The 26939-nt window shown below is 37.8% G+C and overlaps 1 protein-coding gene across 3 annotated transcripts in view; it reads left to right on the top strand.

The window, feature by feature from the left end:
* The window catches only part of STAU2 (staufen double-stranded RNA binding protein 2), a 171275-nt gene that overhangs the window by 21955 nt on the left and 122381 nt on the right, over positions 1-26939 (top strand). For all 3 annotated transcript variants that reach the window (XM_027892287.1, XM_027892286.1, XM_027892288.1), the window contains 2 exons: positions 3368-3527; positions 5846-5981. In XM_027892287.1, the coding sequence (XP_027748088.1) occupies positions 3368-3527; positions 5846-5981 (296 nt within the window). The remainder of the gene's footprint in view (positions 1-3367; positions 3528-5845; positions 5982-26939) is intronic.

The following is a 26939-nucleotide window of genomic DNA, read 5'->3' as shown; positions in this document are numbered from 1 at the left end:
GTTTACATTTCTCAGCAGTAAAGAAATTTGAGTTATATTACATTCATGTTATACTTAAAATCTTATCAGGACAAGAAATAGTTCACATATGAGGTAGGAGACCTCTTCTCCCAGGCAACTGGTGACAGGACAAGAGGACAAGCTTCAAGCTGTGCCAGGGGAGGTTTGAGTTGGACAGAATGAAGAATTTTTTTTCACTGAGAGAGTGGTTAAGCATTGAAATGGGCTGCCCAGGGAAGTGATGGAATCACCATCCCCAGAAGTTTTCAGGAAACAAATGGACATGACATTTAGTGCTGTGCTTTAGTTGATATGATAGTGTTCAGTCAAAGAGTGGACTTGATGATCTAAGAGGTCTTTTCCAACTTTAATGATTTTATATTTGTTACTCCTTTTAGAGGAACAAATATAATTACTTGAGTCTGCATTAACTGCATCTTTGAAAAACAGATTTTCAATAGATTTCTTAATTTTTCAGTTTTTCAGTTCACCTCGTTATTTTTAGTTGCTTTCACAGTGGTCAAAATATGCAGATATGTGCTCTGTAGACTCAGAAGAATATTGTCTGGTTTTGATCTCTGCAGCAAGAGACAAAAGAACAAAGGTGATATTAGTAAAATTATGCAGACTTTGGCCTGTGAAAAGCAGAAAATTTAGTATGACGCTTAGCAGCTTAGTATAATGTCTTGCTAGTATATGATGATATACCTGAAGAATATGTGAAACAGAGCTGAATTTGTCCCGGAAAGCATGACCTGGAGGATGTAATGCTGCTGCTACTCTTTGCCATTTAAGGAGCTTCTCACATTGCTTTCCTCCTACACATACTCTGTTCCTGTCCACCAGTGGTTTTCACGATTTTTTGAGACACGCTCTACAAGACAGCTGTCTGTGTCGTGACCACAAATGCTGGTAAATTTTTATATCCTTTTTTCTAGTTGTCTCTGAAAAGTAAGTTTTGGCAATTGGTGTGAAATGGGAAACTAGAAACAGTGGAGTTGGGAGAGAAGTGGCGTGTCCTGACAGTGCAGTTAGGGTTTCTAGGAGTCTTCCCTCCAGGTGGATTCTTCATCATAAGAAAAGTCAGAAAGCATAAATGACGTTTTTGAGTATGTTAGTCAGATTGATCATGTTTTCTGTCCTTCTATGTCAGTGTTATTTCAGGACACAAATTTAAAAGAAACATTGGCAAAAGAAAGTGGGTGGTGGTAGAGAGAAGAGGGTAAGGGGCATGTAGCACTTCAAAGGGCTGGGAAAGAGGAGAGACAGTTTTACGCAGAAGGAGTGAGGAAGGAAGAATTGCCAGAGCTAAGAGTGATTGACCTTGGAAACACAGCAGAGTGAAAACAAGCACAAGCATGGTGGCCTTTGCATTTCTACTTTCTAGACATCAAGTAAATGAGGTTTGGTGTAAGGAATAGAAAATTCCTCAGAAAACTGGTGAGAAATGTCTCTCAGTCAATAGCAGAACTGTTAGCTCTGGTCTTGCAGGACTTGAGTGTTTCATTGGCTGCTCCAGAGTTTGGGTTTAGGCAGTTTTATTCCTGTAATTAAAGGATGAAACCTGCTACTATATGTGGGTTTTGCAGGAGTTTTTTTGACAGATGGGCTAAGTGAGAAGGTTAGAGCTGACTGCAGAAGTTTACTGAGCAAGCCCTTTATTATCTTGAATTTCTGTTTTTTGCTCTAAGCACTAAGAGGAGAGTTACAGGTAGATAAGTAGCCGTTATTAATCATATATTCATTTAAATTCAAGATTATTCTCCTCCTATAAAAATACTACACTGATACTTTCTTGAAAAGTATAAAATATATAAACTCCAGATCCAGAAATCAAATTTCAGTTCTTCTAGTAATAAGGATGTATGTTTGTAGGTAATTTATATAATTATGGGTATTTATCTCTAATACCCAGTTTAGTTTTCAGGTGGGGGTAGGGTTTGGCAGGTTGCAAAATTAAGAGACTATTTTTCTCTTTCTCCTTGTCTGTGAGGAAATTGTTGTGGCTGCCATGGAAAAAAGGACATGGCAGTAGGAACTGTGGTATGGGGACTTGCACTATGCGTCTGAAAATTACAATAGCCAAAACTCAAGCCTGTAATTAAGACACAAATATGTGTTTATAGAATTCAGTTTGAACTCACCATGGGCATGTGCGCAGGGCTAAGGTGGGATGCACATACATACTTGTGTTCAAATGTTTGTTTATAAGTACATGCTAAATGAAAATATATGCAAAGACACATTTAAAGGCTTCTCACCATATCCATCTCTAAGTACCTCGTCCTGGATCTGGCAAGTTTAAATAATTTAAAAAATTACAGCACTGTTGAAATGAAAATTTTACTTTATATACTGCTCATACTAATATGTAGATATTTTTATGTTGCCTCAAGTAAGTTGGTCTGTTTTCTGAGGTGGGTGTATCTTAGTTTACTATGTTTATCTGACTATTAAGTCCTGCCTTATATTTAGGGAATTTATATGACAAATATATTGAGTTTTGAACCTTTCTCCTCTTGTTCTTAGATGTTCAAATTTAGACAAAACATATATGTATAATACAGAAGATAGATTCTATTTAATATCTTAAGTATGCATTGAGTTTTATGTGCACAATTTGCACAGCATAGATACTATTTGAAATAGTCCTCTGTCACAGATTTTGAAATACATGTTTTTTATCAGTTAGTCTGTATCTGAACTGTGGATGTTTCTGGTTCCTGTCCTCACTATAGATTTTACATTCAGAACTGCAGTTCCATTAAAACGGATAATATTTATTTTCTTTCTTACTCTATTTTTTGAATGTATTTGAGTGGTGACTCTTACCCTAACAATATGCATTCTTTTTAGAAATCAGGTCGTGTGAGAAATTCTTTCACTGTGTAACCTTATTTGGCCCAAATTTTCTGCTACCTTGAGGAGTGTGCAGTCATTTATACTCATTCATAATTATTACAAAAAAATTTTTTTTTTACCTCAGTGGCATGTTTAGTACCTGTTTTTCACAGGTAAAATGACAAAACGCCCTCAAATATATGAAAAAATGTGCTTTTAGCTGACCTGTTTATAGTCTTTCAAGAGCAGAGGATGAGTTTGCTGATATTATTACTTGGTTTAAATATTATTCTGTTCTTTGATAGCTGACATTGACATTATGCTATTTAACTTTGCAATTTGAAAGGCCAAATGTTGCCCACTGATAAGGTCTCACTCATCTTTGGAAGAATCAGATGCATTATCTGGGAGTTGAATCCAATGAAAAGAGAGCATGGTTTCTCTTCGGCCCTGGAAGTTTTTATACAGATTGGTCTGATCCACATTGATAATCTTGCCAGTGTTTACCTGTTCTTTGTCTTTGAAGATGTTCACAGTGCAGCTGACTCTTGGAGAACAGACATGGGAAGCTGAAGGAAGCAGTATTAAAAAGGCCCAACATGCTGCTGCTAGCAAAGCATTGAATGAAACTACCCTTCCCAAACCAACACCTAGACCACCCAAAAATAATGTAAACAATAATCCAGGTATGACAATTTCCTCTGTGTGTTAAATCTTGTTGAAGTGTTGGGATATTATACCACTAATAAGTAATTTTAACAGTGTATTTAAATTTGGAGGATGAGAATCAACATTGCCGTCTTAATAGGCATGATAGGATTATGCAGAATGTCTAGTGAGTTTTCATGGGAGAATTTTTAATGTCCATGCCTAAAATAGATGAACTGCAGGGGAGTATATTATTTTGATAATGCTCAGATGTATGCGAAGTGATTGTATATGATCAACAGTAAACAGAAAACCTAACTGAATTGGCTGTTATTACCATAGTAAAACATATTTCCCAAGGAGTTATTTTAGCTAATTTTCCAATGAAATCAGAAATTTTATCCAGTCCAATCCTGTGGAGTTGCATCTGTGGTGTAAACAAAAGGCTGGGATTTGGCATGAGAACTTGGACAGGTATTTTCCTGCTTTGTGAGTTTTCCTTCATAGCAAGCTGTTCTTTCAAAAAGCTCATAGACGGCTTTAGAAACTGTTTCAATAATAGAAAGAATGTACACTGGTGTCTTGCATGTTTCGTTTTGAATTGTTACCTGTGAGTTGCCTTCAATGCACGTAGAGCCTTCCGAGATACGTCTCATCTACATGCCCAGTATCTGCTCTGTCTTGTTTGATAAAATAAGTCAAAAATATTAATAACTTTATTTCAGGCTAATATAAAAGAAAGCAAATGGTAAGGAAAAAAGGTCGTATTTCCTTTTTTGTTTCTTTGTTTTTTACACTCCTTTCCCCTCTGATTTTTCGTCTACTTCCTTCTTCCCTTTTTATTTCCCTCTGCCCTTTCCCCCCATTTTAAAAACAGTTTTTTTCAATCACTTTCTTAAAATTGAGTAATTTTGCAGGATGGAAAAAAAAGCAGGAGTAAGTTTCCTTTAGAACTTGTGAGCATTATCCTGAGTATTAGCCATGAAGGATTGTTTGAGAGTGATATGGTAGTATTCTCTTGCTCCTTTGGAGATTAGTGCAGTGTTTCCTCAGGCCCAGGACACTGTTTTTGCCCTGTGTCCTTCACAGTCACTGTGACTTCAGCTGTTTAGAAAGCAGAAGGCTCAGACCTCTATGAAAAGGGATCCTGAATTTGATTCTTGAGATTGCAGAGTATTACTCATCTTCTAGAGTTTTTTTGGCTTTGAGCATATTCTTAAAGGGAAAATCTGATAACAAGAGAAACAGGCTTTAAGAGAATTCATTAAAAAACTGTGTCGTTTAGCACTGTAGTTTTGCTCCAAAAAAGGTGCATTGCATATGCACAGGTATCTTCTGATTAGAATGACGTTTTGCATTTTTATTATGAAGTTGAATTAATCATAATTTCTTTCTCTGGAAAATGTAAGAATAGTTGTTGATAGAAGTTTTTGAATAAGTACTTCATAAACATTTTCATCATTTGGCATATAAAGCCTCAATGGCAGACTGGAAAATTAGTTGTAGCTGTTTTAAGGGTAGATTTATTTGATTTTCTTATGAAAATATTTTCAGAAATATTAACTCCTTTTTGTTGGAATGCCTGTTTAGCTCATTGAGGATTTTTTACAACGTGTAAGTGGGGATTACTGTAGCTGAACTTTGTGTTAAAAAAAAAAAAGAAAAAAGTAGTAGAAGCAGAGTGTATCTTGTTATTTGATATTTTTGAAATGATGCAGTGGGCAAGTACTGGCTGCCTTCTATTTTTGTATTCTGTCACCAGTAGATGGCTGTAGTTGCACTGATTTCCAGTAGCTGTGTTTCAGTCTGTTAGATCATTCCTTTTGGGTTTTTAGTTTTTAGATGTAGTTTTAAGTTTTCAAGTCTTGCAAATAACACATTTTTTCTAAAATGTAAGATTCCTGAATGACTGCATATTACATCGTGCTTCTTTCAATGACTCTTTGCCCTATTTGTGGTTTTATTTAATGGTATTCAGCAGAAAGATACAGTGTTCTTTTATCTTTATAATTCTTTAAGAAAGTGTCATAATGTATTATAAGTACTTTGGAAAAGTGAATAACCAGCTTGGTTATTACACTGACTTTCTCATTCATATGTGAAGATTAATCCACCTGAACTGCATAGAGAATGCACTTAGATGTCTAATTGTTCTTCTTTGTTGCTTATGATTGAGTTGGGATCTATATTCCCATCTTTTAGGGAAATTGAAATGTCTTTTTAGTTGCTTCTTTTTAATTTAAGAGTAAAAAAAAATATAATGTAGCTACCTCTTTGCAGCTTATCTCAGTCCTGTTTATGTGGTTTTCAATATTTCTGGTTTAAGTGCCTTACTTAAATTGTTTGGTTTTTGCAGGCAGTATAACTCCAACAGTGGAGCTGAATGGTCTGGCGATGAAAAGAGGAGAGCCTGCCATCTACAGGCCATTAGATCCAAAGCCAATTCCCAATTACAGAGCAAATTATAATTTCCGGGGCATGTACAATCAGAGGTTTGTACTTTTTCCATTATTTGATTTTTTTTTTTATCCGTACCATAATGTTCTAAATATTCATGAACTTTGTAGGTTATTTCAGAGTAAAAATAAATTAAGATTTTACTGAGAAGAGTCTCTGCAGTCTTATTTAGAAACATGCATGATCACTTCCTAAAAGAAGATGGGTGCCCTAAGTTCGTCACAAGGAATAAAGACATGTAAAGACCACTGCTTTTATTTTTTTAATGTGCATACTTGAGGTACATTCTACAGCCGTGACAGTGAGAAGGCAGAACATTTTGCTTTCCTTTGCAGTGGTGTCATGTGATTAGAATTTATATCATTAAAAATGAAGCACTCTTTTCTTACAAATTGGATATAAAATTGAAAGAGCTCCATTTTGAAAACTGGCTTGAAACCTTTCTCAGGTTTCTGGTTTTTTTGGCTGCTCTGCTTGATCTCATTTCATTCATCCTCACTGTTTGATTAGGAAAAGTCTTGTATTTCACAGTTTAGAAACCTATAATCACAGCTATGTTAATTTGCATCTGAAGAACTTCTTTCTCTGAGATAGGTTTTTTTGCCACTTTTCCTTACTTATCAACAGAAGAACTGCATTAGATGAGGTCTTTTGGAGCTCCAAAAGTGAGACCAAGCATGATCTGTAAAATAAGAGAAAGTGAAACAATACAAATCAGAATGTTCTAATCACGTTTAATCAGTGAAGAATGTTGCCTTTCTTATAAAGCCTTGCTTAATGGATTTCATGTACATTTTTGTGCATCTCATAATTGTCAAAAGGAATGAGGTTATAAACTCTGGTTTGGTTTGATTCAAAATTAGTCTTTTATTAGAAATTGAATCTACAGCAATCTTTAAAAATTAGGGAGTTTAAAATGAAAAAGCAGCATTTCAGAATTCACTAAGGAAAATATTTTGATTGACTTAATTCTATTTTACTTTTCCCCCGATTTTTAAATCACAATAACTTGATAAGTGTAGGGTTTTAACATTTCGTTCTGGGTTGTTTTGGTTGTTGTGGTTTTTGGTTTTGTTTGTTGGTTTGTTTTGGAGTTTTGTGTTGTTGTTGTTTTTGTTGTTGTTGTTTTTGTTGTTGTTGTTTCTGTTGTTGGGTTTTTTTGTTTGTTTAGGTGGTTGGTTGTGTTTTTTTTTTATAGCAGCAATACCTACAACTGTATTATTCTGGAATATATAATAACCTGGAAGAATAATGTGACCTGGAAGAAAACCCTTTCGTTACTCTACAGTGCCTGATAATTGTATCACTTGCATTATATTTCTCGTCACTGCTGACCTGAGTCTCTGCTTGCACGTCACGGTTTAAAAAGCTAATTATGGTGCTTGAAATGAGTTTTGTTAATATTTAGAAATCATTTATTTGAATTGCTTTTATAGTGAGACTAGTTTGACTAACAGATTTAAATGCTAGACTGGAAAAAATGCAAGCTAGTTAAAGACATAAAATGGGGAATTACAGAATTTGAACTTAGTTATGGAAAGATATTTGTGGAAGCAGAGCCTCAAAACACTCAGCAGTTACTAATGCTTAATATTTTATTTCTTTTTATAGAAAATGATTAGTACATCTAGTTCAATCTTAAGTTTGCTTCTTTGGAAACTTGTGAGAGGTGTGTTTTCGTGTTAGGGTAAAACGATACATGAACTTTATTTTTCTGATTGTATTAAGTAGCCAAGGGCATTTGATTTTTCTGATCACAAAAAAACCAAGACTGGGTGGGACAGAAGGCCAAAATCTCTGTTTGCCTGCTTCATTGTGCTTATTTGGGTGCATTTGTCCACTCAGGATGGCTAATAATACTGTGTCTAGTAAATTGATACATAACTAAAACTAACTAGTAAATAACTACTTAGTAAAAAAAGTAGTAAATAACTACTTAGTAAAAAACTAAGTAGTAAATACCTGTCCATCTTCATAAACACATGCTTCCCATGCATACACCAGCTCACACACAAGTACCAGGGGGCAAACAGAAGAATGATGCCATATAGTGCTGTTTGGGGACTCCTGTGCTGGAAATAATTGTTCTGCATCTTGTTTTGGACTGGGAGATTTTTGTCCATTATGATCACAGTAAGAAAGGCACTTAGATACTATAAGGCGTCATTTAAAGTGACATTTATTAGAGCTGCCAGTATAAGAAGAGAATAGTGCAGATAATCCTCCAGCCCTTCAGATGCTGAGAGCCCTGAGTGGTGTGGCATCTAGCAGGACTGCGTCCCACATGCAGCAGGCCACGCAGACCTCAGCCACAGCAGAGATTCTTCCTTTCCTGATCATTTGGACTCTTACAGGATTTTCTTACAAGGAGATAACTCTGTCAGGAATAGTCAGGAGCGATGGTCACGTGAGAACTTCCCGCTGTGCTGTTAGATAAAGGCAAGACCATGCAGGTACTGAGGGGGAGCTGTCCAGGGGCCCACGTCTTGCCACAAGTCTGTCCTGTGGCTGAGGGTTTTGTGCAGCACAGCCCTGTCCTGCCCCATGAGCCCTGCTGGGCATGGGCCCTGCCAACTCAGCACAGCCCATGTGGCTCAGTGTGGGTCACTGGCTCCACCATGGGCAGGATCCTGCACCTCTTCCAGTCAGGATCGCTGTGCACCCACTCACCCTCACCAGAGGGAAGTCTGGAGGCAGATTCTGGATCTATGACAATAGCAAGTGAAGTTCCAGATAGGAAGCACATGCTGTAGAACTGTGTTATGTTCATATGGCATAACATGCTGTATTTATTTTCTTCTACTGCCATGTTGTACTTAGCATTACTTTACAGATTTTTGAAAGTGGGGTAGTAGAATAAAAGTCTTGTTGGAATCCCTGAGTAAATGCAGACTATGTAGACTGTTGAAAACAAGATTTGAAAATTATTATGCTGTAAGAAGTATTTTTCATTTTTGTCAGTTTCTGAACGTAGATTGTTTTCTGTGATTAAAACAGACACAAAATATGTTAAGTAAGTTGGAAGCTTAGTCTGTTATACTTTGTCTGAATTCCCATTACTGATATCTCTTTAAAAAAATGTGCTTTTCAAATAGGTGAAGATACAGATTAAGATTAGGATATTGCATTAGAGAGACTTCTGTTCTGGCAAGATGAGTGGCTTGAGGGAAAAATAAAAAGTATTAAGTTCATTCCAGGGCATATCTTTAGACCAGTTAAATCTAGTGTTTCAAGTGGCACAAAAGGTCCTTTTCAGTATCTCATGGAAATGTGATCTGAGAACTACTATTTGTATGCAAAATTGACAGCTAGATTCCATGTCAGGCTAAGATGATTTATGTTGAAGTGGAAGTGATTCCTCCTCCTTCATTTGTCCCTAGCCTTTGTGTCCTTGCAGATTTCCTGTCTCCAGCACTGGAAGTTGAGCTGCTTGGAAATTAATCAATTTTGGGGGGGGAGAGGAAAGGAGAAGTTACTCCTAGACATACAACTGTACTTAGATACCTTCTCACCTAGTCATATAAGAGCTTGTGCCCTCACCAGAGAGGGGGCATATCTGGAGGTTAGGGGCAGCTTAGATTGATCTAAGCATGTGAAGGATATATGTGGAGCATATTTGTATAGGCAGTGTGTTGTACGGGGGAATATTAAAACAGGTTTACATACAAACATGCAAAGATCCATTTGCAAGATCTGCAGCTGATGGCATAAATTCGTACTGAAGGTGAAAATTGCATTCACAGAAAAAAGGAAAGCAAAAAAGTAAGAGGGGAAAAAAAAGAAAAGAAGAAAAGTTTTCCGGTGGTCAGCTTGGAAAGCAAGTGGTGAAGTGTCCCAAATGAGCATCCTTCTCTAGGTGTTCTTTCCAATGCAGAAAGTGTTCCTCATAACACTTTCCTCTGTGGTTTTCATCAGGACATGCTCAAACTACCTGTTGCTTATAATGCTGACAGTGCTGCATGAGGGCAGGTGTTGAATGCTAGCTGCTTGTAGAGCTTTGTGCGTGCGTGTTATTGGGCGTTATAATGTACATCAAAAGCTACTGCTAAGGGATAGGAAAAGTATAGTATAGATCCAATGCTGTTGACATATTGGTGTTTGCAGGAGAAGTGCCTTGAGAATAACAGCATGGGAAGAACTGCAAGGTAAAGGTGCAGCTAGGGAAATTCTGGAAAACACTGACCAGGTGGCTTAGGTGAAGTGTTACAGAACTGCGGGTGGAAGGCAGGCTACAGAATTGCATGTGCAAAACTCAGCAAGGCAGAAAAACATTTAAGGCAGTGTGTTATACCAGGGTAAGGTGTTAGCCTTGTAAGTCTATTCTGTGCTCAGTTAGGAAGTGCAGAGTAAGTAATCTCCCTTCTTAGGGGTAGATAAGTAAATAAAATACGGTCCAGCTAGGAACTGGAGGAGATGTGGATGTTTTAACCTGACTCTTCACTCAAGCTACTGAATGCAGTACTTCCTAGCTTATTAACAGCACTGGGTCATTGCCATTACACTGCATCTTGCCACAGGCTGATAAAGTCTGTGTGATGCTGAACCGAATCAAGTGAACTTGCCAGCTTTGGTCCCTGGTAGTTTTGGTATCTGTATGCTGCAGTTCAGTTCACTGTGTAGATAAGAACTTCAAATTTTTATTATCTCACTCTGATGAGACAGCCTGGGAGTCTTCTCTGGATTTTCTTTATTGAAGTAAAATCCATGCAACCTTGGTAAGTGAGAGTTTGATGGCCTCTGATAAGGCAGAACTTTAAAAAAAGCTGTCATCCCTGAATCCAGCCATGTTAGACAACTTCTTATTAACAAAGGCTTCTGTACTCCTGAAAGAGATTATAATAGAGGAAAGCACTCTGAAAGAGATTATAATAGAGGAAAGCACTGCTTAGGCACTCAAAATTTACCAGTTATATACTACCAATTTAAAGCCTCACGGGTTGGAGTTTCAAGCAGTTTTGCAACAAAGGTACATGAAGACCTTTCAGTTCAAACACTCTATGTTACAGGAAAGCTAAAAATGGTGAATGTTGCATTTTGCATGGCTTCTTTTATCTAAGAAGCTTTACAGGCTGACTCTGGGGAGGGAGGTGCTGGTGCTTTCAGGGACAGTTTGCTAACTGATTTAGCTTGCGTGTTTGTCAGCACACCACTTGGCAGGATTCAGTAGAACTGGCACGCTGCTTGAAGAGGCCAAGCTTTGAAACAGCGGGTCAGGTTTGAGAAATATTGGCAGGGCTGAGGGCAAAACATGTGCGTACTCTCATATCTGTAGCCAATGCTAGAACCCGTACTCCCTCACATCTCTGGCTTAAACACAGTTGGCTTAAACCGTGTAAAAAAAATTAAAAACATGACTGTTTAAATTAGACCAATTAAACAATAAAATAAGGTATTGATTCCAACTACAGGGTCATCCAGCTTGCCTTGTTACCGTTGAATGCTGGTTTGTTTTATTGTAAGTTATTTTTTTTTTCGGTTAGAATTGAAGAGAGTCATTCCTGAAGTTTAATTGTCCTGCAGTATTTTCCATTACAGAATGTCTGTGACAAAACAAATTATATCTTACAGACTTACCTAAACTAAGTGTTTTCAGCCAAGAAATAAAGCCACTACAAACTAAACAGCAGCTTTTGATGTTTTAGTATGGAAAATAGTGTTAAAGAGATCATAAAACTCAAGCCTTGTGTTTTGGGAAAAATCAGAAGTTATTTTCTTATTATATAAAATTCCTTAAAATGTGTCTTACCACAATCTAGAGAGCTTGAAAAACCTTTATTAAAAAAAAGGCTTTCAAAATTAAAAACACTTGTGAAATATAGGAACAAAGGAAATACAAAACAATGACAAGCTAAAGAACGGAAATAAAGTAATTAAAGCAGTTTCTTGCTTGGTTTTGAGGAATTTGGATGGTGTGATAGTTCTGCAAGCATGTCACGCAAAGTGGTGGTGTCCCTAGGATAAACTACAGCTTCTGTGCACTTGGACAATTTCTGCTGCACTGAGCATTCATCTTAGTCTTGTCTTTAGTTGTTTTTCCCTGTATATATGTTGTATGCTACAAATTAAGGTGAAGACTGTCCCCTTTCTCCTTAGCGCACTGGGGAGAGCGCACAGACCATTCCTCCTTTTTTTTCTCTTCACAACCCTGTCATTCCATGCGCCTTTTATTTTGATGTTAATGAATGATCTTTTCAAGTCCAAACTCAGAACCAAAAAGCAGCAGCATATTCTTGTCTCTTCTGGAGCCACCTACGCTGCCTGGCCAGTAAGCACAGAGCATCACCCTCCCTGGGTAGGTAGTTCCTACCTACTGGCTAGGCAGCTCACCTGCTGGGTACTCAGTTGCTGCATGGAACTCTTTGCTTAGACTTAGTTGCTCCTCAGATTACTGGTCCCTGTGGACCAGCCTGAATGCTGAACAATAGCTTTAAAAATGAGGGATAGTAAAAGAAAGTTTGAGGGCTGGTCTTTGGCCAAATACATCTGCAGCTGCTAGCTTCGTAGTGGACCAACATGTTATCCAATCTAATGATCAAAGGGAGAATAGACTGTGTGATTATTGGATAAATTACTAGAATTGTCAGATTATATTAATAAAAGATTGTGTGGTGAAAGAATGGAATGAAATGAAAGGCTTATTTCTTCTGTGAATGTTGAGTTAAAGATTTAATATGCATATTAAAGGAAAAAAGATTTGAGGGAAGTGTTACTGACATGCGTGCATAGCAATACAGTCTAAATCCTCACCCAACTTCATTTGTTTCACAAAAGTTACATAGTCCTATGAGGGGAAAAAAGGAAAATCTATCCAAAAGAACAGCTGTAGAAGCCAAATTTTGAAGTGAGTGGGTTGCATTGCAGGAGACAATGTAAAATCTGTTGAGACTGTCATCTCCAAAAGTGCACCTGCAGTTAAACAACCCAGTTATCTAATTTACAGGAAGAGAATGAAGTCTGAAATATTCCTGACTTTTAGGTGTTCTTCTGTGCTGCTTGAGCACCCTATTTACCTTCTAGCAGAAGACCTTCCTCTGCATGGAGAGCCTCATCCGTTTGTTTGAGGCACAAATAGCCCAGCACATATCATAAAGGATAGTTGGATCTGAAAGACTTTGATCTAGTATTGATTAAATCGGCCAGTAGCCTGGAAAATGTAAAGTTCAGATTACTCCATGGAGACTTTTCATGACTCTAGGCACATGATTAGCCTATTATCTGTTGCTGAATTCCAGTTACTGAGGCTTTCTGCTGGGGCTTGCTGCAACAGAGGAGGATTTTATGCACAGCTGTGTATAAAGCAGATTTTTTCCCAAGCATATGTACTGTGGCAGATGTGAGGACACTAAGTTGCCTAAACATAGGCCTCTAGTGCCGCTTGAGACTTTGGGTGTTTGAGACATTCCCGTGGGACCAGTGGATTTGGCAGAAGACCTAGAGGAGACCTTTATTTGAGTGGCAGCTGAAGGTCAGGCAAGATACCCTAGAGCATTTCAAATGGCCCTGCATAGCTAAGTTCAGGCAATTGAAGGAATCCCTAAAACCTATGTTCAGTCATCTTATCATTTCATTTAATCCACTAGGACTCAAGCTATTAGTGAGAAACTTGTCTGTTTCATGGATCAGTCCCGTGTCACATCGCGGGGATGTTTTAGGTACATGATTGCATCTGAAATGGTACTGTGTGCTTGTGTTCAGGCAGTTAGGTGCAGTTCTTGACAATGCTGGTGGGATTCATATCAAAGCTCAGATGCCTTTGAAGTAGTCTCTGTCTGTGCATTTGAAACTCAGTCTCCCATTATAACCATTATAACTAGTCAGTGATCATTAGTCTAGAATGATGTTTGTCATGCCTTAAACTAGATCGTCTACAGATCTCTCCAGAGCTTCACTTGAACAGCAACTTGGTTTCTACACATTAACCAAATACCTGAATTTGGGCATCTGAATCTAGAGCTGAATCCTACACTGAGAAATAATCCTAAGATTTGTAGTCATTTTATGTACTATAGTGGGAGTCATTTGACTATCGCAGTGGAAGGACTGAAAAAACATAAAAATCTCTCCCCAGAGAGAAGAAAGCAAGAGAAGTATCAGGACAACAAACTCTTTAGGGACATATCTGTGTAATAACAGTTTTAAGGAGAGGCAGGCATGCAAATACTGAAATGTTTTTGATTGGATAAAGTGGTATTTTGCTACAAAAATCTATTTGGCTGTGGAGGCCAGTGCCTTTGCTTCCCAGCTGAAATGAAGTCTCAGTTTTTGAGCTTTTTGTGTTGAATTGGTTACAGGAGAGTAAATCAAGAGCAGTGTAGGGTGCCACTGGGATTTTTACTTCGCTACATTTGTCAGCTTCAGACCTCAGCCATACGTACAACATTATGCCCCTAAAAAAAGCCAGAAAGAGTCAGAGGTGCTTTGCCTGCATTTCCAGGCAGTGTTGCAAAATGTTGTCCTTAAAAGTTGCATTTTAAGGATGAAGAGGTGGGATAATAAAGATGTTTACTGACTGGCTTTGCAGAAACTCCTTTCTGCATTCCTTGCCCTCCTCCCAACAGTTTGGGCAAAAAAAACTTGGAGGAAATATTAAAAACTACTTGGAAATAGAAATTAAGATTTTGGTTAGAATAGGTTGTATCTCCTTAAATGCACTGTCGTTTCATCCTGAACAACAGATGTGAATTTCAAGGAAGGAAAGTAAAGAGTGGTCCAAAGAGTAATGCATATGATCAGATTAATAATTTAATTATTCAGCTGGAAATGGCTGATTCAACCATTAGGTGGCACCATGAATTTGTGAAAGAATTTCTCAGCAGAAGCATTCTTGCGAAGAAAGTTGCCTTTTTCTATCCTGAACCTTTTCATGACTTTAAAATGTCATAATTCCAGCATAAATCAATTAAAACCAGGTTTCCTGCAAGGCTTTGTGTCATTATTTTCTTCTAGTTTTCTTCTATAATAATTGAAACGGTAATGCAGTAATTTCAATGGCAGATTTCCTTTTCTATGTAAATCTAGTGTGAGTAAAAAGTGCCAGTTTACCAGGCAGTTGAAGTGTTTGGTTTATCTGCACAAAGCACGAATTCTGTGTTTCATCATATTCATTCTTCAAGCTTGATCTAAACATATTTCCCAAAAGATAAGACTGAAACTTGGCCTCTAAACCTGCAGACTGTTCATACTAATGAAGCTTTCCGATGACTTGAACACCTATCCACTTGGAAGGAACTGAGATTGCCAGCTGATAGCTGATTCAGTTTTGTACATTACCAGTTAGGATAGGATTCAGATCATATCTTAAAGCAAAGTCTTTGTACATCACCCTTTTCTTTCCCTGGTAGCGTATCGACATTATGGTGTAATAATCCACTCACAGACTTTTAAATTAATTCTTTGTATTAATCTTCTGCATGCTGCATTTCACTTCCCCTGGCCTGTTTGTTCCCACTCGTTGCCTGCCTCCCACACAGACATATTGTTACAAGAAAAGTGTTGAGTACAGCTGTGCTAGGATTTTTCTTTGCTAGTATCTGTTTCTAGGAAAGGAAAAGGGAGAGAGTCAGTCCATTTCCTGTTGGTTTAAAACAGCAGAAACATCTGTTTGTCGTAAGATAGTTTTCCCAAAAGAACAGTGGCAAGGGAGCTTGCAGGTGATGAGCTTTGCCATTGCCAGTAGCTATCAGTTTAGACAATAGTGATCAGTATGGTTGGCTTAAAACAAATTAAGATTCCTTAAATGACAGAAGATATTTATTCCTGCAGTAAATTTTTTAATAGCTAATGTTTAATTTCTATAGTGTTTTAAATCATAAAAAAACGTAGCATATATCAGGGAGCAGAAAACCCAGATTCTGCTATGGAACCTATAGACTCCATTAAATTCTGTCCAAAAAGTGATTTTTCTGCAGTCCCCTCACCCTGTTATCATGAATTTCCACAGTGTGCACAAAATGGTATTGGGTGACGTGTCCTGGCACAGTGTGCCTATAATCCTTCTGGTAAATGCATCCTGTCACTACCATCCACTGCATTAATGGGTGCATTTAATCTATCAGGGATCAATAAAATATATACTCTTGAGTGTATTTACAGTATTATATTGACAGCTGTTAAAATAATGTTGTGTAGGCTAAAAATCAAGCTGACAGAATAGAGAGAAAGATTTGCAGGTAGTATTCTCAGTACAGCATCTCTTCATTCTCCAAGTCAATGCACTTACCTGGTATCATTAAAATCTTTTTAGCCTTAATTGTAGAGCACCTAGATACTTCATCCCTCATCATGCCTGAAATGTGATATATCAGGCATGACATTTTACACTCTTGCAACATTCTAAACAGTCTTGTTCTCAAGATTAAGTAGTTTTGTCAATGATCTCTTGGTCCTATTTATACAGGAGCTACGAAGCCCTAATACTTCAATCCTTTCATAATTAATATTTTTATTTCTTTTCTTTCAGGATACAGTGACCTTCCCAGACCACTTGTTTTCTTACTCTCTCTGCTAAGAGGACTGCCCTTTCTTTTTGTGGTCCTTGGCTGATGTTCTGACTTTGTCTTCTGAAGCTTCTTTCAGTAAACAGGGTTCTTTTCTTTAGGCTTTCAGCTTCTTCAGATCTTTCTCTGGAGCTCTGGCTCCAGATGTGTCTTCAAGTTTCAGATGTGACTTTTCATGTTCTCACATAGGCTGAAAAACATAAAGCGGTGGAATACAACCCTTATCTTTGCTTTCCTAATGTCTGTCTTTCAACACTACTTTTCCACTTGAGAAACTTCCTGTAAACCTAAATCCAAAGATCTTCAGAACCAACAGCCTGTCCCAGCACCTTGTGAATCTCTTCAGTCTGCTGGCTTTGCAACTCACTGGGTGTTCTCTCTGTAGACCTGCCTTTAAAAAACAGTCAGCTTTCCTTTCAGGATATAGACAGAAGACTAGTCTTGTTGGTATGTATAAAAACAAGCACTGATTCAGAGTGCTCCTCCAGGAGCAGGAATATTTTGGGTGTGTTTCATTCTTTCCACACAATTAGCTTTATATTCACCCTTATCTTTTTCCTGCACTTCTGCTGAACTAAGGATATTTCGGTTGAGACACCTGAGAGATAGTGGGTTCAATGGAAACAAGCCTATGTGGCCTCCCTTCTTGTTACGGCCTTCCTGTTGTATCCAGAACCTGAACAATGATTACTAGTAAATATGTTCTCTTTCCTTTGCCTGTTCTATTTGGTAGTGACGGAGATAAACTGCTGTTAGAGCTCAAACTTTACTTTGAGATGCTGCCATAATTTTCCTGAGGGAAGCAAGCAGAAAGAAGGTTAGTGGCTAATTTTTAACTCAGTAAGATCTTACTGGAACTGTAACTCTTTCCTTACAAGGTCTTTGTTGGTTTTGAACTGAAAGTTCTACCACAAATTGAGGAAGTATTAACTATTGTGAAGAAAGGTTTTCAAGTTTCTTTTATAGCAGAATATATGGATGCTAAATGCAGAACTTTTAATCACTGTGTTACGGTTTCTTTTCAAATGTTGCCTATAATAGTGATTTTAGTGGTTGATTGTGTTCTGTGAAAGAAAGTACAGTTTATATCTCTTCTTAAATTCTAATTCTTAGGATCTTCTAAGGATCTGCTTGTCTTTATAGGATATTTTTAAGAAGAATTCCAGTTTAAGTTGGTTTTTATTGTCAGAGAAAGGATAGCTGCACTCACAAGTACTCATCAGTTAATTTGGCACCACGATTCGTGTGGATTACATATGGTACTGAAATGAGGCTGAATCCCTCAGTGTTGTCATTAAAATGGAAATCACCTCTGGACAAAAACCCACCCAAAACTCTCTTAGCTTTGAGTTTCTGTTTGATGACAAAAGAGGAGAATGTGGAGTCTAATCACCTTACTGATTTAGATTCAAGTCTGACATCAGTGTCAGTGAAACTTAAATGAGAATTCTTAAGGATGTGGACATCAGTGGCTGAGCCTTGGTTTCCTTCAGTAAAGGTAATCTCTATACTGACCTTGTTTACTAAGTCAAAGATCATAATAACCATTTTGCATATTAGGAAAAATTTCTTTTCCAAAAGAGTTGTCAAGCAATGCAACAGGCTGCTCAGCAAAGTAGTTGAGTCACCACCACAGGAGGTATTTTTAGAAGACATGTAGATATGGCACTTAGGGATGTGATTTAGTGGTGGACTTGGCAGTGCTCAGTTAATGGTTAGAGTCAATGTTCTTAGAAGTCTTTTCCAATGTAAATGATTCTCTGATTCCATTTTAACAGTCCTTGTTATCTCTGTCCTTCAAGGGTTTTTTTTCATTTCTTTCTTTCTAGAATAAAATTCCACCTCATCTTGTAAACATTTCTTACATTTCCTACCTTTCAGCAAGTCTGCAATCTTGTGTTTTAGTGTATTGATCTGATGTGATCTGACATTTTTTTTATTAATATTCAGTACTAAATTGAGAAAAGTCGCTGTGCATTGGTGACCACCACTACTGTCATTGCATCACTTATGAGTTTTTATTAACAGTGAGTTTCTATTTACTTTTCAGTCCTTGGTGTAAATCCACTATGCACACTAAAATTTGAAACAGTATTATGTCTGCTATTCATGAGTAAGCTTTCCTAGGAAATCTGCTCTTTGTGTGCTTTTAAGTAGAAGGGAATTCAAAGCACTGAAAGACTTTATCACTGATCATTTTTGTTTCTAACCTTTTTACCCCTTCCAAACTTTTCTATGGTTGATTAACAGACACCTTCCCTTTCCCTCCCAGTTGTAGATAAAGCTTCTTTTCTAAGGCCATCCACATTTGGGTCAGCATCCTGGTATGATGTGCAGGACAACATAAAATGCCTCTCTTTCCAATTGCCCAAACTCTCTCTAGCTCACATTTCTTTTTGCAAGTCTGATGTAACAGATAGGAATATTTCTGCATAGAAGCCATTTTCAGAGATTGTAGAGCTGATAACTAGCAATGTAGGAGAGTGTGCATCCTCAGTTAACTGCACTCAGCTGCTGAGAGGTGGCTTGCTAAGTCAGTTAAGTATTATTTTTCATCTTATTCTTACTTTCAGTCCTTTAATGGCAAAGTTTAAAGTGATAGGTTAATTTTTTTACTCATAATAATGCAGTTTAATGTCTGTATGTTTACATTTGTCCAGGTGGGAAAAGAATGTAGCCTGGTACACACTAATTATTTGAATTGAGGTTAATTTGGATGTTGAGAATTATGCTGTGAGCTTTCTTTGGCCTTCTTCCTCTGTGGACTTTCAGGTTAATTAATTCCTGTGAAGTACTAGGCCTGAGATGATTTTGTTAGTAACATTTTTATTAGTATTATATTACTGATATAAATACATGATAAAATGAAATGAGTGAGATACTTCATTCCCTCGTTTGATTAGTGTCTAGGCTGGCAAATGACATGATTTTTTTCTTGACATGAGTTTCTTATGTAAAAAGAAAATGATACTGTAGTCAGATATGCAGCATTGTTTATGTTCTTTTACTGTAATGGATATTTGGACGGCATTTTCAGTAACCACTCTGCATGCTTGTAAAGATTAGTGAGTAATACAGTTCATGGGAAATTTTATGAGCTGAAGTAGATAAGAGTTTGAGATATTTGTCTTCTGGATGGCTGCTTTAACCTCTGAGTGTGCAGCGTGCATCACAGTTTTCATTATGTTTTCTCTTTTATTCTTATTGTACTTGGTTTTGTGTCATGGAAAAGAACCTCTTCTTTTTCCTTGTATTTATCTTTTCCTCCCCCTAGCCCCCATCTCCATTTCAGCATTGTCCACTTGACATTTTCGAATGTCTTAAACTCTGAAGGCAGTGTTCTTTTTATGTCCTTATGTTATTTATGCTGGTTTTGTAGTCAAGGGTAAGTTGAGGTTTTGCTGACCATTTTCATTACTTAGTTATTCAATTGATACATGAAAATACTTCTTCAGAGGCACATAACATTTTGTTGTCTGCTGTCTTCTTGATTTTAATTGTTATTTTTCACTTGTTTTTTTTCTATCTTAGTCTTCAATGCGCAGTACTTCTAAATGTTCTTCTTGTGATCCTTTTTTTCCTTGGGCTTTTCACTTTAACTTCTTCTTAGCCTTTTTCTTTTTTCCTCACATATCTTTTGCAGTAGTTTCTCTTTTTTTTTTTTTTTAAAGAAAAAAGGTATTTGGGCTGGTTTTGACAAGTTCTTCATCTAAATGTCAGGGGTTTAGCGTGAAGGAGAGAGAGCAATAAAAGTGGAAGCAGAGACCTGAACTTACTGTTGGTGGAATCATCTCCGTGTAACTAGTGCTACACGGCTGCCTCAGTATGTTTGCTCTATTATTTGTTAACTTCATCCCTGACTCTTCAAGTCTGTAAAGTCTGGAGCTTTCTGTTGGTTTCTCCTAATTACTTTTGATGAGCAACTGTTTTTTACTTCTTCGTGTACATATTTACTGTAAACAGTAAACAAAGTAGTGGTAAATGCAGAGAATAAATAATGAAATATTTATTTCAGTCGAATGTCTGTATTGAGCAACTTGGAATTTAGGGAAATAGTGATGTGGCAATATTATCGTCTTGTCATCAGAAATTCTTCTGGGAAGATTCCACATTAGATAATGTTATGTTAAACTGAATCCTCCTCCCTCTTGTTTTTCACTCAGGAATGTTTCGATATTGTGATCATGAAAACATGAGTCAATTTTGTTTTTTACTAAGTTATTTCTACTGCTTGGAGGAACTACATAGCCTCTAGCTTAGAAAAAGAAGGAAAAAAAGACAGAAAATGGAATCATCATTAATATATAACAAAGTTTAAAAGAAAGTATAAATAAAAACATACAAGTAAAAAAGGTGTAAAACTCTCCGTGAAGTTATGTATACTAAAGGCAGATTGTGTCCGACTAATGTGTTAACCTCACGTGTTATGTGTCAACTTATTTTTTTAGGTAAAGAGAATAAAGTGAGTCTTATATTTGTGGGATTCAGTTAAGCATTTTATAGCATTAGATATGGATAATATTTTCATTAAACTGAAGGAGATGGGGATTTGTATAAGAAATGCAGGGTGGGAAAGGAAAAGAAAAATAATCAGCAGTATTAAAAGTCAAACCAGGAGGAAGATTACTAAGTACAGTTCTTCTAGTTTTAGAATCAATGTTTTAAATTATTTTTGTTAAGGGTGTTTTCTCAAAAAAGTAGGAAAATGGTCACGAGATGGAGAAGGCTGTCATCTCTGCACAGGAAGATCAGGATAGTCAGGAAGATTGTCAGGGCTGATGTATTAGAAATGCAATGAGACTAGATCTTTGAAGTGTAAAATGTAAGATTAATAACAAAGGCACTGGTAATACTAACTTCGTTGTCACCTGTGGGTTATTCAGTTGGAAATCACAGAACAGGAGTGTTATATTCTTAACTATTTGGAAGATAAACTAAGAAGAACTAGTGTGGTTGAATCAGTGGAGAGGCAAATGGGATTGTTACAATGTGTTGAGCAAAATATTTCTGGTAAAGATACATAAATATTGCTATTACCCAGAGCACTGTTAGCCTTTAGTATATTGTTTACTGCTCTTGGCTTTTATATTTAAGAACAGGAACAAGTGTGGGGAAGGGCTGTGAAAGATTATCAGGATACTGGGTAGCCTTTTATAGAGGGGGCTTCTGAAATACCTTGAGTTGTTCCCTTGCAAAGCAAAGGCTGTCAGGGATGGGAAAGCTCACCTTGGAGAGTAAACAACAAAAAAGTAAATGAGCTATAGAAGTTAAAATATAGTATTGACACAGAACAAAATAAAGTATGTAAAAGTGTAGCCAAGCTGAACATTAGGAGATTCTTAAGTATCAACTCAGTTTCTAGATCATCCTCCCAGCAGAGACAAGTAATCTCATTTGTTTTCTAATAGACCTTAACAGATAAAGAGGATTACATTATGCAGTTGCCTGCAACTCATGGATCTTGACTGCTTAATGCAGGATTTGCTTACATTCTTGCATTTGAAATAGAGAAGGTTTAGGGTTTCTATATCTTAAAATGGGAAGCATCTTTGTTATGTTTTCTGACTAGTTTTATTTAAAAATGAACAGATGCTTTTGAATCTCTTTCTTTTTCTTTATGTTTCCATCACACCATTATTCTTTACATTTCTTACATAGTCAATTCTTTTGCTCAGGGATTTTCTACAAATAGGTCAAAATTGGTTTCATAACTGATCATAGCAAATATTAAACAGTGAGAAAATACTGAATCAAATTAAATTAAAGTTTTTTCAAGTTTAGGATTATTTAACACCATCTTTCAAATGGAGAATAATCTGGGATAAGGATAGATGTTTTGGGGGTTTTTTGATTCTCATCTTTGTAGCTGTGAGGAGGTCAGTATTCAAATAAGGGATGTCTGTGGCTAAAAGTGATACATAGGCCTTGCTCACTTTACATTAAGAAAGTTTTTGAAGGATGTGAACATAATCTGAAAGAGAACAGCCAAACCAATTCATCATAGAATAGAATGGTTTGGGGTGGAAAGGATCTCAAACATCATCTAATTCCAACCCCTTGCCATGGGCAGGGACACCTTTCACTACAGCAGGTTGCTCGGAGCTCCATCCAACCTGTCCTTGAACACTTTAAAGGATGGGGCATCCACAACTTCTCTGGGCAATGAGTTTCACTGCCTCACCCACCTCACAGCAAAGAATTGCTGGCTCATGTCCAGCCTCTCATCCACCAGCACCCCCGAGTCCTTCTAAGGATGGCAGCTCTCAATCTGTTCATACCCCAGCCTGTATTGAGACTGGGTACTGCCCCAACCCAGGTGCAGCATCTTGCACTTGGTCTCATTAAACCTCATGAGATTCTCATGGGCCCATCAAAGAGTCCACCCATCCAAGCTGTGAGCAGCCGGTTTCCACAGCCTTTCCCTCATCTATTAACTGGGTCACTTTGCCGTAGAAAGAGATTAGGTTGGTTAAGCAGAACCTTTGTTTTGTAAATCCATGTTGTCTGGGCTTGATCCCCTGGCTGTCCCCCGTGTAATGGCACTCATTATGATCTCTGCCCAGAACCGAGGTCAGACTGACAGGCCTGTAGTTCCCCAGGTCATCCTTCTGATGCTTCTTGTAGGTGGGCCTTACATTTGCTACATCCAGCCAGCTGAAACTTCTCCAGTTAACCAGGACTGCTGGTAGATGATTAAGAGTGGTTTGGGAAGTCCTTTTGCCAGTTCCTTCATTACTCTGGGGTGTATCCCACTAGGACCCATAGATTCGTGAGTGTTTAATAGTGACCATAAGAGGTCACTAACCATCTCCTGGATTATGGGGGCTTCGCTCATCTCCCCATTACCAACTTCTAGCTCTGGGACCTGGTTATTCTGAGGACAACTGGTCTTGATATTAAAGACAGTCAAAAAAGGCATTAAGTACCTCTGCCTTTTCCTCATCCCCTGTCTCTATACTACCCTCTGCATTCAACAAATGACAGAGACACTCCTTGACTCTCCTTTTGCTTCCAGTGTATTGATAGAAATTTTTGTTTTCTTTAACTGTAGTGGCCAAATCAAGTTCTGTGTGGGATTTAGCCCTTCTGATCTTCTCCCTACATGACCTTGTGACAATCCTTATGGTCCTCACAAGTTACCTGACCCTCCTTCCAGAGATGATAGATACTCTCGTTTCCCTAAGTTCCTGCTAAGTTCTCCCTTCAACTAGGCCGGTTAAGAGGATTCCAGGATTCTCCTCGATTGCCTTCAGCTCACCATGCTACTTTCCCAGCAGACGTCAGGGTGGTTGAAGTCCGCCAGCAGGACAAGAACCTAAGAGAACAATCCTTCCTGGAGCAGGAGCAAGAAGGTTTCACCAATAGGCTTCCCTTGATCAGGCAGCCTAGCCTGTAGTAGACACAATTCAGGAATAATGGACTGTAGTTCTCAAAAGGAGTACTTGGAAAAGAGAGCCTCTTTGTTCCCAGGTGTTGTTGTGGACCTGCTGAAAGAACCAGAAGATGCACTGTATGAAGACAAAAGTGACTATACTGGATGTTTCCTTCTTCAAAACATAGAACTCACATCTGTAAGAAATGCACGTGGCTAATGGACTGCTTACAGAAATAGGACATAGCCAGGGAACAGCTGCACTAAGCAACTTGCTCCCCTAGAGAAATTTCAAATGTTATGGAGAAAAAGTTATCCACAGCAAATGCTGTTTCCTACTCCCCTGCATGGTCTGTGTCTCTCTATCCCTCCACTCACAAAGCTCACAGCATTTTCCTGATTAAGCAGTACCAGCAGGGCTGCCAGCTTGATTGAGTTCATATGAAAAAGGAGCCAGAGCGAAAAAGTGCAGAGAATGACCCTTTCAGCATTGAGCTGGCATCTGAAGAATGACTTTCGCGTACCGTGTAGTATTTTGTATTTTAGTGGCCTTCATCTTGGCCAGAATGGTCCCAGTTCCTCTTCACTTTGCATTATGAAATGGGAATAGAGTAATACTTCCTATGAAACTTGTGTAGTGGGGAAATATGTGCTTATTTGTTCTTTTTTACGTAGTTGAAGAATACGTTGACCATTAGAATTTAGAGAAAACCTCACTGACTTTGTAACAAGAAGCTAAATCTAAATAAAAATCCTGGTTTCTGTGAGTTGCAACTTGCACTTGTTTTTGGTTTTTTTTGCCCTTCTAAAAATAAAGTAACAATATTTATCAGAAACATTTATACCATTGAGGAATCCAGAGAAATGCAGGAAATGCAGTATGAACACATAACGTATGTACTAATACTTTATTTGTCTTTGTGTGAGTGGATTTGATGGCCAAAAAGGAAGAGGCCCCAAGGGCTCCTTAGTATGCAATTAATATTTTGGCTAGAAAAGCAGCAGATTGTTTCAGTATGCTTACATGTTATGACATCATATTCCAGTAAAATTATAATGAACAGAATTTTTGTTTGTCTCTGTGGCAAACCAAAATGAGTTTTCTAATTGTCAACAGACCTTGGTGATTTATTTAATTATAGTGGCGCCCGCTCACACCAACTCAGTTAATGTCTGTCAGCATTTCTGTTATGAACCCCTATTTTTAGGGGTTTATAACTAGTTGTAAATATTTACTCATTGCTGAAACTTGGCATTCAAGGTCACAGTCATGGAGCAAATACCCTTTTTCATGTTGACTATTCTAAAGTGATAGCAGTGGTATTAACTAACAAGTAGATTACTGATGCTCTGAAATTTAGAGGGAATAAAGGGAACTTGCTTTCCAGACCTCTTATTTGAGGAATCTTCTTAAGAATCTCAAATGTCCGGAAGAGCCAGATGAAAATGAGCTTGTTTTTAGAGGTTATATGTGACTGATTGTGCATTATCCTTTATCACACTTTGTTTTCTTCGAATTGAATGTATCATTTCACATGTCCTTTGTTGTCTTCTAGTCTTATAATCTTCTGTCATTTGGCTGCGTTTGTCAGCTTATGTTCTGAGGAGTGTGCCAGTATCACTTGAGAATCGCTTTTACATAAGAATTTTCTCCAAGGAAAATCCTAGCCTTTGTAGTTACCATGTAGAAGGCAGGGAAATGCATGTTTTTTGAATGAAGGTAATTTAAAAACTTTCAGCAACCTATTGAGTCTGTATGTGACATGTTACTGTTTGAAATCCTGACTGTTTCAGTTCTGTGGCTGAACAGAGTGACAGAGGACTGAGGAGTGTAGGACTGACATGCAGGTGTTCCTGTGATTGAAAATATTGGGCTGGTATGTTATTACATAATAATGAACAAATTCTAGATAATTATTCAGAAGATTGTAAATGTTTTCAGCCCTTTGTAGTAACTCATTTATAATATATTGGGAAGCTTTGTTAATGATCAGTGGCAGATATATGATTTTACATTTGCATGGGCTTGTTCTCTACATGAGTGTAGAGGATGCAGAATCATTCATTATAAAAACTCAGTTTAATTATCACACTGGACTTTCAGACTCTAATATTATGATTAATTTGAGGCTTTTGTTAATTCAGTTTCTATTCTCATCACTGAAAAGAGGAGGATGTTGTTTCTGTTTGACATACTCCTCGTTGTAGAGAAGCCAATATACTTGCCAGTATACTTTTCTGAGGATTTCAGGTGCTCCTTTGCACTTTCCTGGCATTGCTCATATTATCAATGCTCTGTTAACTCTGCTTGAGGCCAAGCAGAGCAAGAACAGCTTAATCAAAACCATGTAAAAGCCTAATCAGTCTGCCAATGCCAAAGAGCTGCATGAGGCTCTAGAGCCATGGGCTGGATATCATTTTTCCATATTATCACATAAATAGTTCCCTAAACACCCTTTAAAAGAAAAGGTGGGAAGAGGGGGAGGGAAAAAGCAAAGGCCTGTTTTGGGATTTGAGTTTATAAAGTGGATTAAGTTCATGTGCTTTCCTCCTTTGCATGCAGTGGAGGGAAAGGTAGGTCTAGTAACTCAAAAGGAAACAGGAACTTCTGATGGATATTGCATTTTCCCTAAATATAGGCAGTTGCTGACAGCACTACCACATTTCTTTTTATTTAAAGAAGATTGTGAAATAATGAGGTAGGACATGCTATCAAGGTGTCTACTGCTTTTGCATTATACAGCTTGTCCTGTACTAAACTGCATAACACATGCAGCCATTTCCAGGCTCTAGTTCTACGTCTTCTGGGATGGTGAGAGGATTGCAGGGAACTCTTCAAGGAACTTGAGGGTGCCTGTTGCTGCAGGGGAAGGAGAGCTACCAGAGGCTGTGGCTTTTAGCAAGATTCAGCATCTGCCAGTAAGCTGTCAGCTACTCCTGATCAAAAGCCACATTGAGCTTTCCTTCCAGTTGTTTCCTGATTAGAGAGGATCAAGCACCCTCTCAGCAGGTACTGCAGAGAAACATATAAAGTGCAGGGCCCAGAACACCATTCCCAGAGAGAGCCAGCAGATGCAGCAGTTTGCACAACAGTTCATGTAGAAGGAAATCAGAAACTGCTGAGG

Source organism: Empidonax traillii, unplaced genomic scaffold (assembly GCF_003031625.1).
Source record: "Empidonax traillii isolate 1590-97213 ecotype Southwest subspecies unplaced genomic scaffold, ASM303162v1 scaffold344:size748272, whole genome shotgun sequence".
Taxonomy (NCBI): domain Eukaryota; kingdom Metazoa; phylum Chordata; class Aves; order Passeriformes; family Tyrannidae; genus Empidonax; species Empidonax traillii.
The sequence above is the reverse complement of the archived record's forward strand: the minus strand, read 5'-3'. Positions and strand labels throughout refer to the sequence as shown.